Source organism: Euphorbia lathyris, chromosome 8 (genome assembly GCF_963576675.1).
Source record: "Euphorbia lathyris chromosome 8, ddEupLath1.1, whole genome shotgun sequence".
NCBI classification, from domain to species: Eukaryota; Viridiplantae; Streptophyta; class Magnoliopsida; order Malpighiales; family Euphorbiaceae; genus Euphorbia; species Euphorbia lathyris.
Window position 1 is genome coordinate 8402974 of NC_088917.1, and position 14662 is coordinate 8417635.

Sequence of the window (14662 nt, forward strand, 5' to 3'; positions counted from 1 at the left end):
ACCCAAAGATAGGGGTTTTTGACCCCTATCATCAGCATCAGACATCACTTCATTAGAGACCATGTACTCAAAGAGGAGATCAAGCTGACCTTTGTCCCAACGGACGAACAGCTTGCGGATATCTTCACGAAGCCACTGGCCCGTGAGCAGTTCAACATACTGAGAGAAGCAATTGGTATGTTTAATCCTCTTTAGTAAATTCCTGTACTAAATGAATATGAATGCTGAGTGAATTACTATGCTGAATGATTGATTGTTTGCTGAGTAACTCATCGAAACTGACTGAACATCAAATACTAAGTAACTTGCACACTGAGTAAATTAGTTTAAACTTAAACTTTAAAATCATCCGTAAATGCATTACTGACCACTCAGAATATCAAACGCTTGACATTCTAGATGCTGAGTGTTAGATCCGTTAGCATAAATGTAAAAGCACGCGTATAGCCCTAGGATGACGTATTCGCCGTATGTGTCATAAATGCCAGGATCTTTGTCGGTACATAATCCCAAGGCAAAACTGACACATGGATTTGATTAAATCCACACCGCTCATTCCGTCTATAAATTATGGGTAATTTCCCATCTTTTATTCTTTACGCTTAATCAAATTCTAAGGCAAAGAAACCTTCTCTCTCAATCCTTCTGAACTTTCCCAATCCCTGAAAATGACTAAGTTATCTTTCAACGTCTCCGGTGCTGGCCACCAAAAGGCTAACTCCGATGAACCTACTCAAAATCCTCCTACGCCGAGTAAGGGAAAAACTGGCCAAAACTCTGGTCAAGGAAAAACTGTGAAGGTTTGAACCTACTCAAAAGTTTTTGAGAACGTACGAGAATGGAAGGTTGAGCCCTCCAGATGGGTTTCGGAACACTTCGTACAGAATGAACAGCCTTTTTGCGAATGGATTTCCCAGAATAGATGGACTGGGCTGTTCTCGGTTAGGGATGAAACTTATCCTGACCTAGTGAGGGAATTCTACCACAACCTCAAAGTCGCAAATGACTCCACCGACTACCTATGCACTGAGGTAAGAGGCAAAACCATCTTCATCAACCCTCTCTACATAGAAAATCTCCTCCAGCTGAAAACTGAGGGAGCAAGGCTGAGAAAATCGGGAGATCAGGACAAGACTAATTATGTACACAGCTTCTGCAAACCTGATGGCTACTAAGGAGAAGTCTTAGCATCATCAATGGGTCAGCACCAGAAGATGGCTCACTACCTGCTGAGTTATTTTATTTACCCAAAGATAAACTGCACTACATCAGCAACAAACTTTGAACAGTGCTTCATATGGCACATGCTGACGTACACCCCCATCAACATGCCTGTCTTTCTCGTTGCTGGGTTTCTTCGCAGCACTGGTACAATGAGGCTTGGGTCAATAATAACAAGAATCCTCATTGACCACAAAATTGACCTCGAAGGTGAGGAGAAATTTAAAGGAACTGAGATAACAGCATCCTCGCTGAGGACACTGAAATTTGGACAGCCTTTGAAGAAAGGCAAAGCTGCTACTGCTACTGCTGGCCAAGCTGAGGAAGCTGCTGAGCCAAAGAAAGGGCGAAGAACTAAGGCCCCAGCTTCCCGCAAGAGGAAAACTGCTGAGACTCCTTCACAAAACGTTGAGTCTCCAGCAAAGAGGCAGAGGTCAGCTGGTAAGACAGCTGAGAAGAGAACCAGGCAAGGTGAGCCTGGAACTGAGGAAGCTATCGACCAACCTCAGAAGAAGCAGAAAACTTCAACCTTGACTCCTCTAGAAGCCATACCGACCGACTTCATTGTACCGGGTGACTCTCACTTCACCTAGTGTCAAGGTACAGGTGCTGAGTCTGAGGAGCCTGAGGTCCAACTAGATGATCACTTCATCTCTCAAGTTGAGGAAGAACTTGATGGAGATAGTACTAAGGAAGAAGAAGAAGAAGAACCCAGCGGTCAGGATGACGCTGAGGATTCTGAGGAAACTGCCAGCGAACATGAAGCTGAGGATGCTAACACTGGGTTAGCTGGTGGAGATGTGCATGTCGACACTGAGTTGGCTGCGGGAGTTGAGCAAGTACTTGACCAACACACTGTTGATCAAGTTGAAGAGCCAGCTGACCAGACTCACACTGAGCAACAAGTATCTTCCCCCACTCACTCAGGAGAACCTGCTCATACTGACACTCCACCTCGAAGAAGGCGAAAGTTGGTCAAGGCTAGTGAGAAGCTAGTCAGTGACCCTCTTGTGCACATACCAACTATTCCTGACTTTGTCATCTCAAAGATAACTAAGGACCCTTCTACCGTCCAACTTAAGTTTTTCAAACGCCAATCCACTTCCACTACATCGGCGCCTTTAGAAAAACAAGCCTCTGTTTCTTCTCAACAGGAACATGCCGACCCCAATGCCTCTGCAACATCAACCAGTCAGGTTGAGACGCTTACTGTTCATGCTACTTCCTCAAGCATGGTGCTGACTCCACATACCTCTGCCGTCAGCACAGACAGTATTCGCATTGCAACTTCTCAAACTCAACTCTCTGCCGATCAATCAACTATTCCTTCAACTCAAGTGCAGATTGAGACTTCTATTCCAGTCACTGACCAGGTTACCCCCTTCACTCCACTTCCTTCCGGTCATACTGATGTCCCTGAAGGTTCGCAAAGCCATCTGAATGCCACTGAGTCCGGCAAAAAGATCATTGACTCATTGTAAGCATTAATCAGAGACCTTCAACATTCCACTTCTCCTGCTGCTGGCTCTTCAATTCTTGAGACCACCCAGCTCTCCCAAGTCACTCAGCTTCTTAACGAAGTTAAGGGACTCAAGGATCTGCTGAACGTCGTCCTATCTTTCCAAGCCCAGCAAGCTAAGCAGGATTCCATTGCTAAGTTGGCAGAGATCCAGCTGACAACCGTTCAACATCTGAACTCTCTCCATCAACAAGTCCAGAAGTTGTCAGCTGTGCACACTGACTATGCCACTTCCTCTGAACTCAAAATGCTCTTTGCTCAGCTTCATACTGAGCAACTTAAGACCAACGAGCAAATGGTATCATACAGTCAGTGCTCAGTAGAGCAAATTGGTGAGGCAGTAAGATTGCTTAATCTAAATAAGCAAGAGATGGATACTGACGCAATGAAGCAGAACGAGATGATGACTCTTGCACAACAGACCTTCAATCACATTCGTCATAACAACATCCAACGTCAGTATTACGACACAGCTCTCTTAAAAACCTTCCACCAAATCTTTGCTGGCCTTACTGAAGCTCTTATCTGGCAAGGCAAAGCTCAAGCATTCAGTGTCAATATGCTCAGTGCTGCTGATCTCAAAGTACCCGAAGAGGTCTCAGCTGATGGAGTTGCCATTTTTGATGGCGTAAATGAAAGCGCTAAGCTGCTTAAAGAGCTATCCCAAGAACTGACTCGTGCTGTATTAACTGATGCTTTCAGGCTCCCTGAAGTTGGCAAAACGGGGGAGAAAGAACATGCAGCAAGAGCTCAACATGAGCGAAGTCAGTCATCGCAACACAAGAAAAAGAAATAGATAGACTAGCTCAGTATAGGCTAATACAGTTGTAATCTATTTGCCTTATCTATATATATGTTGATGTGTAAATACTGACTTCTATCTATATATCATATTTGCATCTCTTATTCAAATCCTGAGTTATGATATATGTTATTAAGTACTGAGTCATTATGTATCTTCAATTAAATCAGCTATGTTTAATACTTGTAACATTTATTAACTAAATGATATGCTGATAACATGTTTGACATTGACGTATGTGTTTATAAACATTCTGATAAGAACTCATTGAACAACAAATTACTCAGCGCACTCTATATGACTAAACCTTCCGCTAAATACTGAGTAAATAGAATATGTCGATATAGCTGACCTATATCTGAAAACTGACCTTAGACTTACTCATTTAAACCTTTAAATGTTTTGAGTAAAACTAAGTCAGTAGCTTAACCCTTACGGGGGCGTTTGCTAAATTATACTAGGTCAACTATCATGGGGGAGCTCATACTGAGTTCCTTGCTGAATAGTTTTGCCAACATCAAAATGGGGGAGTTTGTTGAAACACCTTTCCACATAATTTTGATTTGACAAAATTGTTTAAGTATAATTTAAAATACATATTCTAAACACACTAAGTTTAAATGCTTTGATTTATTCTACTAATGTGTTTGTTCAATGTTGAGTTAAAACTGTTATAAGATATAAGGATTAAATGGCCCAAGCCCATTACGGAAGCCAAGGCCCAGGTCAAACAACTCAGTACACTCGGCCCGCGTTTGTCAAAACGTTACCGTTCTAAACAGAACGCAACTCAGCAAACGGAAGGATCTAGAAGACCTTCGGGAACAACTTCAAGATGAAGCTGCTGAGTAGTCTCGACAAAGCGTACAAGACAGCAACTGGCATAGCAAAACTTCCAGACAAAGTATTTCCCTTTTAGGCAAAGTTCAGACGACACAGTATGCTGTCCAGTTGACTTTACCATAAAAGGAGAGACAGTCTGCTGAGCTGACCAAGGACAGAAGATACACAATTCTGATTGGCCGAGAGCTCTGAGCAAGTGAGGATGACAACGACATGTATCCGTTTCCCTCCAACGGTTATTTCGAAATTAGAAATGACCGATGCCCAGACGTCTCTATAAATAGTGCCATCACAAGCTTCACAACACATAGAACTTGATCAAGCAGTTACGCTAACCAAATTTCTACAAGTTCTGCAAGCAAAGAAGCAAAGCAAATTCTTACACTACATTTCTTATATCTGTGTAAAATTCTAGAGTGATTGTTAAATCGTCTAAAGTGTCTTAGCAAACCTTTGTATAGGACAAAACACTTATCATTTCTAGAGATAGAAATGAGAGGCTGAGTACTCGGTTTTAGTACTCAGCGAGAGATTAGGATTGAGTAGAAGTATAGAGGAAGGTACTCTTGTCATACTCAGTTGCTGATATTGTAAAAGGTTTGAGGCTCTACCTTTAAAGAGCTCAGTAGAGGATTTGAAATCTCGGAACGTGTTCCGGGGACAAGACGTAGGCTTAGAAGAAGCCGAACCTGGATAAATCTGCTGAGTGAAGTATTTCTTACCTTTAACTCCTTATTTATATTGCTTGCTTAAAATAACCAAAAACTGACCAAGTAAAGAGGTCAAGTTGAGTTGTGCGTGTTGAACGTCTGAGCTCAGGAATAGACTCTAAGTGCTATCTCCTGACTCAAGCTAAGAAACTGACCTAGTCACCTATTGACTAAGCCAGTATCTTGCTGTTTACTCAGCGCCGCTGTTCAAACCTTTTTCTTTAGAAAAAGAAGTCTGCCCTAATTCCGAAAAAGTTTAAATAGTTCCTAACCCCCCCTTGGAACTATACTTGCAACCTTACAAGGGACCAACACCGATGGACCTAGAGAAAGATTTAATGAAGAATTTGTTGAAAAATGGTTAGTTGTATAAGAACCAAATCAATTTTTGGGTTTGCATATTTCACGAAGAAGAAAGGGAAGAAGAGAAGCAAGGAATCAATCGATCTAGAGAAAGGGAAGAACCAAATCGATTTTAAGGTTTGTATATGAATTTCAATTTGGAAGAAGACCGGGTTATGGAAGAAGACAATGTGTTAATGCACGGGAAGAGAATTCAAGAAGAAGATGGAAGAAGAGAGTCACGAATGGTGAGGTTAAGATTTTTTTAACTATGTTAGGCTAACTCATTTACCAGGGTAAAATTATAGTTAAATATTTTTAACTTAGCCACGTGGCATTAACATGGCGCTAAAATATCAGATTACATGGCACGTCATTAATTCAGGTGAGAGAGTGATCAGAAAATGACCAAAATGACTTTATTGGGACAAAAACAAACATAAGTGATTTTATCGCATTGGTAGTAGATTTTATCTGTCATATTCTAAGAGCAGAAACCTAATGATAGTTTTCTAACAATGTTTCACAATAAATCTAGATTCAATTGCCTTGTTCTTATTACTCTTATCGCACTGGTACACTAGGTAGTGCATTTTGACAATAAAATCTCGTGATTTTTACTAAATAGTAGAGAACAAAATGCAATTCACACTTCTTATTATTTCATTTAACCCTAAATCTTTGTTTCTCATTAGGCTAAGTGACAAATTCACTCCCTTTGGTATAGCATATTTCCTGAGAGCAATTCTAAAATCAACATCATTTTTAAAGACTAAACCAAAACCAATTTGAAAACTAACAGGTTCGTTAGGATCAAACGTACTTTTCTCTTATGTCTTGTACTTTTGACATCTTGTTGTTCACTGACATAATCTGATTATTCATTGCTGAAATTCCCAATATCAGAACTTCCAAAATATTCCTCATCCCACCAATGAACTTTAAATATATAGAGTTATATTTGTTAGATCTTCGAAAATACGATCAATACATACATGACCTTGTGATATACGTGATGGATATGGAACTTGGTTCCTCTTACTATGGCTTGACCACCTGCACTGATTAAGAAATGCTCCGACTTCTAACAACTCTTCATCTACATCACTTAGTTGGTTATCCGAATATGGAGTCTACAAGAATTCCTTAGTTCGTGCTCTTAGAGATTGGAAAGATGTTTTAGTAGAATTCGATTCTCAGCTTTTAGTTCGTGCTCTTCAAAATAATTACGAGAATGGTTTCAGATATGATCTATTATTGGTTGTCATATAATGATATGAATTCAACCTTGTTTAGCAATCATCTTAAGTTTTTTATTCAATTGGTCTCATGACATGGTATCAAAGTCTCTTTGACCAAGTGATCAAGGGTTGAAATCTGCACAACCTCATTTGTTGCTGATACAACATCAAATAAATGGGCTCGAATGTTCAAATAAAATCCCAGCAACCGAATTCATGATATGAGCCTAATTCGAGAAGCCCATGCCTAAAGAGATTACAAAAGCTCATTACTTCAAACTCTTTACTTAATTACATTCCACACTTCATGGCTTGATTATGAAAGCTAAAAAGCGTACCTTTAAGGTCCAGGATAATCATTGATCTACGTGTCCTCTTTGACAGTTTCTTGAAAAGAATTTCCTGCACATAAACTTTTATAATCTCTTTCAGCATGGGTTTTATTAGTCCCATATCATAAATTCGGTTGATGGGTTTTTACTTGAGCATTCGAGTCCATTTATTTGATGTTGTATCAGTTGCTATTAATATAAATTGTGAATTTAACTATCATATTCAACTTTTTTTTTTTTTTTAGTGAAATGAAATAATAACAAAGTTGTTCATTTCCAAGTATAAATGTTGATTATTTTTGCAATATCTTATGTTCTAGATTTAGTTTATATATATGGTGGATATACATGGTATCAAAATAGGCAACACCTAGAGGGTATTTTCGTAATTTAGTTATAAACGAGGGGTACAAAAGTAATTACAGTTTCCTTATGAACGACTCCTACTATAATCCCCACTCTCTAGCTTCCCATACGATAGGTGCGCTACAGAGGGAGAAGAGATCGTTCTCCAATCTTTCTCTCTCTCTCGTCCGCCGTAGCAGCACCGATACACCGCCGACCATGTGCCCTACCACCAACCAAAAACACCGGATTTCCGCCTCAGAACCGGCCGATTCCAGATCCACTCTGGCCGCCGTCCCTATATCCACCACCGCGGACTCTTTAACCAGCCACTCCTGGTTATCCGACGTAATCAATGGTGGATCTCTCCGCCGTGTTAATCTCGATGAAGGAATCAACGGCTGGGCATCACCTCCAGGTTCCGTTTTCTCTCTTCGCAGTGAAAATTATTTCACTAAACGGTTAAAATCTCCCGCCGGCGATTACTTGCTCTCTCCCGCCGGTATGGATTGGATTAAATGTAATTCCAAACTAGATCACGTCCTCGCCCGTCCTGACAACCGCGTGATGCTCGCTCTCAGAAACGCACAATCGCAAGGAGAATCGTTGAAATCCGTTGTTCTCGCCGTTAATCTTCAAGTTCCTGGCAAGGATCAATACAGTGCGGTGTTCTATTTTGTCTCAGAAGGTCCTATTCCTGCCGGTTCGTTGTTGTACCGTTTTGTTAACGGAGATGACGCATTTCGGAATCAGCGGTTTAAGATTGTGAATCGGATCGTGAAAGGACCGTGGGTCGTGAAGAAGACAGTAGGAAACCATAGCGCTTGTTTGTTAGGTAAGGCTTTAACCTGTAATTATCATAAAGGACCTAATTATCTTGAGATTGATGTCGATATCGCCAGCTCGAAAATCGCCACAGCTATTTTGCACCTAGCATTGGGATACGTGACGAGCGTGAGTATAGATATGGGATTCGTGGTGGAGTCGCAGACGGAGGATGAGTTACCGGAAAAACTTATCGGTGCTATTAGAGTTTGTCAGATGGAAATGCAATCGGCTACTGTTATTGATTCGCCGAACACGACGGTACCGGTGGCGCGTGGTCTGAATTTATCGAAGGTAAAACACCATGACTCCGTCGACGACGGAGATGACGGTGGATCTAATTAACTTTAGATATTTTCGCCTTAAAATTGGATCTAAATTTCAACGGTTTTGATTATGTGAATGAACTCGCGCCATCCCTTTTTTCTGGGGATTGATTGTTGTAGATAATAAAAATGTTAACAAAATAACAATGTTCGAATTTTATATTTTCTCCGCCATTGTTTCTTGATTCTGTTTATTTTTGTCTGGTAAACCAAGTTTTTCTATCATTGAACTGATTAGATGTAGTGCTTTTTTTTTCGTTGGGTTCAGCATTGGCCGAAAGGGAGCAGAAAGAAATTAGATAATAGTACATGGGTTTTTGTGTTGGTACTTTGGATAATAATAAGGGAAAATTATAAAATTGGGTAAAATGGGAGACTCAACCATTTTTTTAATCCATTACCTATCTAGACTATATTTTGTAACTTTTTAAAAATACCCTTCATGTATATATGACACTTAGAAAATTTTTAGTCTTTTTCATTTTCCATTCCGTCTGACTTCGCATATATGACTTTTACTTCGCAAATTCGCAATATGCTAATTAGCAAAATCGATTTTACTTCGCAAATTCGCAATATGCTAATTAGCAGAATGATTTTACTTCGCAAATTCGCAATATGCTTCGCATATTGCACAATATGCGAATGATTTTATTTCGCAAATTCGCAATATGCTTTGCATATTGCACAATATGCGAAGTGAGATGTAACATTCAGATCATAACAATGGTGAAAGCATTACTGCAACTGCTCCGCTTTCTACTTTCTTTCATTTTCAAACTAGAAGCTTTCTATAAGTTCGAGCCTTACGGAATAGACTCCAAGGAAGTATGTTGTTCCTGGTATTGTTTCTTTTTTCTGTTTCGGATCCACTAATCCCTCCTGGAAAATTATGTGCTGTTTTTGCTGATACTGATGTGCAACCTGCTGCGTATAGGAGAGAAATGGGTATCGAGTCGATACTGGCAAAACCGAGATTGAATCATTAACGGGTCTGGTAGGGGAAGAGAAATCGTGGATTTGGAAGATGAAGGGGAAGGGGAAAATGAAAGATTGGGGTATTTTAGGAAAGTTACAAAATATAGTCTAGATAGGTAATGTATTGGAAAAATGGTCTAAATATATAAATGAGTCTCATATTTTACCCAATTTTGTAATTTTCACTAATAATAATTAAAAAATAATGGGTAATTAATTTATTAGTCCTTATATTTTGACAAAACACATTGTTTAGTCCTTGTATTTTCAAAAACACATGATAAGGTTCCTAACCTTTTTCTCAGTGAACTGTTTAGTCTTTCCGTCTGTTTGTTAGATTTTTTACCGTTTATGACTTCGGAAATGACTAAATTACCCTTTATTATTTACCTTCAAATTTTAGAATAGGAAATCCAATTTAGAAGAAGAAGCTATTTGTATGGAGAACAAGAAAAAGAACATACCCAATGTTTACGAATTTGAACGATTAAGAAGAAAATCAAGAAGAAGAACATTCAAAGTTGATTTCAGATGCATTAGAATTTAAAGAAAAGGAAAAGAAGAACGCAAATCCAAATTGACTAACAAAATTTTCATGAAAGTCTAATGGCAGGGACTAAACAGTTAATCGAGAAAAACGTTAGGGACTAAATAATTCACTGAGAAAAATGTTAGGGATCTTACCATGTGTTTTTGAAAATATAGGGACTAAACAATGTGTTTTGTCAAAATATAGGGACTAATAAATTAATTACCCAAAAATAATTCTGCTTTTCAGGGTAGCTTAGCAACTCTTTTTTTTCCTTTCAAGGAAAAATGTGTTATTTGATAGAGAAGGAATAATTTAAGGACTAAACAATTTATATATTATTTGTAAAAAATGTAATTTTGATATAAGTAATGAAAAATTAGAATGGGGTGTTTCTTTATTCTAATTAAAAAAAAAAATAAATGTTCTTATACAGGAAAATTAGTTTTTTTTAATAGCAAATTGTAACGGATAAACTAAATGGGCTATGAATCTATATCTTGAATATGTATTTTTTTTAAGCAGCGGTAGACCGTGATTGAAACTGCACAACTGTTGGAAATAATCGATCCCTGAGTTTTTTTTTTTTTTTGCAAATGACTATAATTTTTTTTAAAGGTTAAGGTGTAAAAATTACTTAACATTTTGAATTAGGAGCACTTTTATCTTTAATGTCTAAAATAGTACAATTTTACTTCTAATATTGGTTGTCAATAGCAATTTTTATCCTAATGTTAATAATTTGGGTCAATTTTAGACATTATTATAAAACAAAGATATTTTTGTTCATTACTTATGCACCAATTGCATAATAATTCGTTCTAAAAAAAGATTTCATGTTTTTTATAATTTAATAAGAGAATTAGAGATTAATAATTATAAATTTGGTGAATTTTTTATTTTTTTTGTCCAATATGTATAAAAGACGGTATATATATATATATTTTTCACATTCCAAAATATGTTTGTGATTTGTTACTGATAAAATGATGAATGTGTGAAGTGTAAATGATAAGATTCATGACCGAGAAGACAGTTTGATGAATTATTTTTCAAATTAATCCAAATTATCAATATTAAAGGTAAAATTGCTATTGACTCTACAAACGTTAAGAGTAAACATTAAAGGTAAAATTACTTTTGACCTAAAATATCATTTTTGCTCCTTAACCATCTTTTTAATGTGCTAGATTAATGGTAAATAAAAATTTTCTATTCTTTTATTAAGGAAAATAGGATAACAGGAGACAAATATAAAAGAACAAAAACAATTTCAAATAAAAGAAAAACTATTAAACTTAATATGATAGTAGATTGATAAAAAATATTCAATAGAGAAAAAATGAAAAAGCAAAGCGAACAAAGTAAAATCTCTATAAATTAATAATATTGGAATCATAATTTTTTTATTAATTTATAGAAATGTTAGTTTATCGAATATTAATTTAATAAACTGGTTCAAATCAGGACCATAAAAAATTATTATTTTAAAAAAGTTATTAATTTATGGAATATTAATTTATGAAGATTTTACTGTATTTCGTTTAAAAATCGAAAGATTAAAGAAAACCCAAATCTTGATAAAGAATTAGAGATTTTTAGAGATTTTTTTTTACGACAGGGTCTTATAATATCGTTTAAAGTTAACAATACTAATAAAATAAAATCTATAGCAGAACCCGCAATGCGCACGATGTGGGAGAGATGAAACGTAAATTCACTTACTCCGTGACTAGTGAGCAGATCCGGAAATTTTGGCAACCAGTTGTTCTGCAGGCATTGTTAAGGAGCTTCTACTGATTACTAGCAATCTTCGATATACAGGGATGTCCGGGGATATGATGCGCCTCCCGTTAAAGGCTCACTAAGGGATAAGTGTACCCCGTCGTTATCAAGTAATAATCTGGACAAGTCCAGATATTGAATCCACAGGATTTATTCCTGCAAGTATCGAGCTACTGGGTCTCAGGTGTTATCTAGGCTTTGGGGGGTTTTGAGTTTGGTTTTGATTAAGTTAATCTACTCCTAGTTGAATTCCTCTACTCCTAGCCAAGTTATTCTACGCCTAATTAAGTTATTCTACTCCTAATTAAGTTAAACTACTCATAGGTGATCTTTCACTAATGCAATTACCTGAAGGAACATAGTATGAACGATAATAATGAAGATAGATTATTAGGTCAATTGATTAAAAACCTAATCTAAGTCACTTGTATTCAAGACGATTAACCCTACTTACCCTTCTGAAGTCCCTAGTGTGTGATTCCCTTGTAAGGCCAAAACTAGGTCTAAGGCTCAGCAATTTGGGCTTAATCAACTAAGAGGTCGTCAATCTCCTAGGCTCTGACTAGGTCAGATTCAGCTCACAATATGTGCCAACTAGATTTTTGGGCTTTTGAATGAGTTAAACCGATTAAATAAAGCGTAACACAAAGATTAAATAAATAAATCATTGAACAAAACAAGAGCTAAAATATTATTAAAGATGAAGAACATTGTCACGGGGATACAATTAGCCTAGGATTCATAGACTGTATCAAGGGATAAAAACATAAATAGATGAAAGAGATGAGAAAATCCCTTTCAGGGAACCTTTCTACCCTGCAGCCGGCTTCCTAGGACTTAAGGACGGACCATGAATAATCCTCGGTGAATGGAGCTTCGAAGGTGCTTCAATGGAGGTTGAAGGAGACGGAGGAGGTGGAGAGGATTCTTCAAGGGTGAAGGCTAAGGTAAATTACAATAAATGAAAAGATATCTATTTTACAATTGAAAAATCCTATTTATAGACGCGGTTCGGACCCTCTTTCTGACCTAATTCGTATCCTTTTGCAGGTGGAAAGATGTGGGGTCGATCGTGGCGTCTTGGGACCGGGAATCAATCTTTTGACTGATTCCCGCAGGGCAGCTCGCCGAACTGGGCGAGCCAGCTCGACGATCTGGCCCTAAAAAGGCCATTTCGACAAGCGGGAATGCCTAGAATGCCTTGCGTGACTGCTGGATGTCCCGAAATGCAATTTTCACCCGAACTCATTCATGTTTTAACCTGCACATGCACGTAAACTCCAAATAACATTAGTTCCGAGGCTAAATTGACCCACCGATCGTTTATTTTGAGTAAACACTCCGTTTGGTGCGACTTTTGGCGGATCAATTAGCTATAAAAGGTAATGGAAATTTAACGTACATGCTAATTTGGCCATATTTGCCTAAAATAATCAGAAAACGAGCCTAAACAACGAAACGTAAATAGAACATATACAATTTCTAACTAACTCACACAAAAGCATATAAATGCGAGAATTGCTCGCTTATTCATAAAATAAAGCTAAAAACCGTCCTAAAACCGTACCCAAAGATAGGGGTTTTTGACCCCTATCAAACCTCCCTGCATTTAAAACTTTACTTGTCCCCAAGTAAACTAAAAAAAAACTAAATCCGCAATCAAAAGCAAGCTAGGAAACCTCATGGTTTTACTAGGTGCTTGACACAATTTCGAGCATCTGTAGTTACATGCATTCGGAATTACAAAGTAGAGACACGATATCCAAAAGCCGCATTTCAATTATCACAGGTCATATGTTTAAGAAAAAGGACACATGTTCAATTAAACGAGCTTAAGGGGATAGATAAGTAAAACACCTCACCATAGGTAGTTCACTCAATTCACACAATTTTAGTGGCTAAAGTGTTTACTCTCGGCTTATGTTCTTTCTTAGGATTATGTTGATTTTGTACGTTCATCCGAGTTCCTCTACTATGCTATATGACTCCGATGATATCAAAAACAGCCTCGAATTGGGGTTGTAATGTGGTTAGAGGGTTAAAGGTACAACAAGGATTAGGAGTTCTAGCGCTAGAAAAAACAAGGTTTAAAAATGGCTTTAGCAAAATATGAAGTGATTGAGCTTTTTATTCTGAGACGTTCTAATTTTAAGAACTGGGGAATAGAGTTCTCCCCTTTTTGTTCGTCTCTTTTTCTTTTCCTTTTCTGTTTTTCTTTTTCTTTTGGATAGTAATGCTCATTCACTTCTTAGCCCTTTTGGCTTGCTACTATGATGCCATAAACAAAGATAAAGCGCTAGAAGAAAACAAAGGCTCCATGCGAGCTTTGCAAGAACTTGGGTTAAGTAACAAACCAAGTGATGGTTTGCAAAAATTGGGTTAGAACGAAAGAAAAATCTACAAGATACAAAATACAGGCTCAAAGGGGCTTCCTAGAGTGGATGAAAAAGAAAAAATAGGGTAAAGAAAAAGGTTAGTTCTAATGAGGCTGATTCATCGTTTAACATCTCAAATCATTGCATGTAGGTTCAACTCAGTATTAGGTGCAAAATCTGTAATCTTTCCACAAGTCAAAGCATTCACACAAAAATGTCAAGAAAAAGAGCTTTTTGATGTTCGCTCTTCGGCTCAAATTCAACTAACAATTCTTGGGTTTCAAATTTGTGCTTACTAGTTCTCCCCAAACTCGAGTTTAATATCACATGACTTCAATTCTTAAGTTATCTACCTAAGTAATGATTTTAGCATTTTTTCAAAAGTAGGGTCTAGATGCAAACTTTAGCTCATGCTTTTACAGATACAGGGATTGTGCCCTACACCTAAACTAGTTGTCATGCAATCTTAGATTCGGTTCTCAGCCCTCA

General features: G+C 37.6%; 1 protein-coding gene across 1 annotated transcript; it reads left to right on the forward strand.

Moving 5' to 3' along the window:
• The first annotated feature begins 7472 nt into the window (after positions 1–7472).
• On the forward strand, positions 7473–8673 carry LOC136203531 (protein ENHANCED DISEASE RESISTANCE 2-like). Its single transcript, XM_065994703.1, has one exon. The coding sequence runs from the start codon at positions 7575–7577 to the stop codon at positions 8523–8525; it is 951 nt and encodes a 316-aa protein (XP_065850775.1). The 5' UTR covers positions 7473–7574; the 3' UTR covers positions 8526–8673.
• The last annotated feature ends 5989 nt before the right edge of the window (positions 8674–14662 follow it).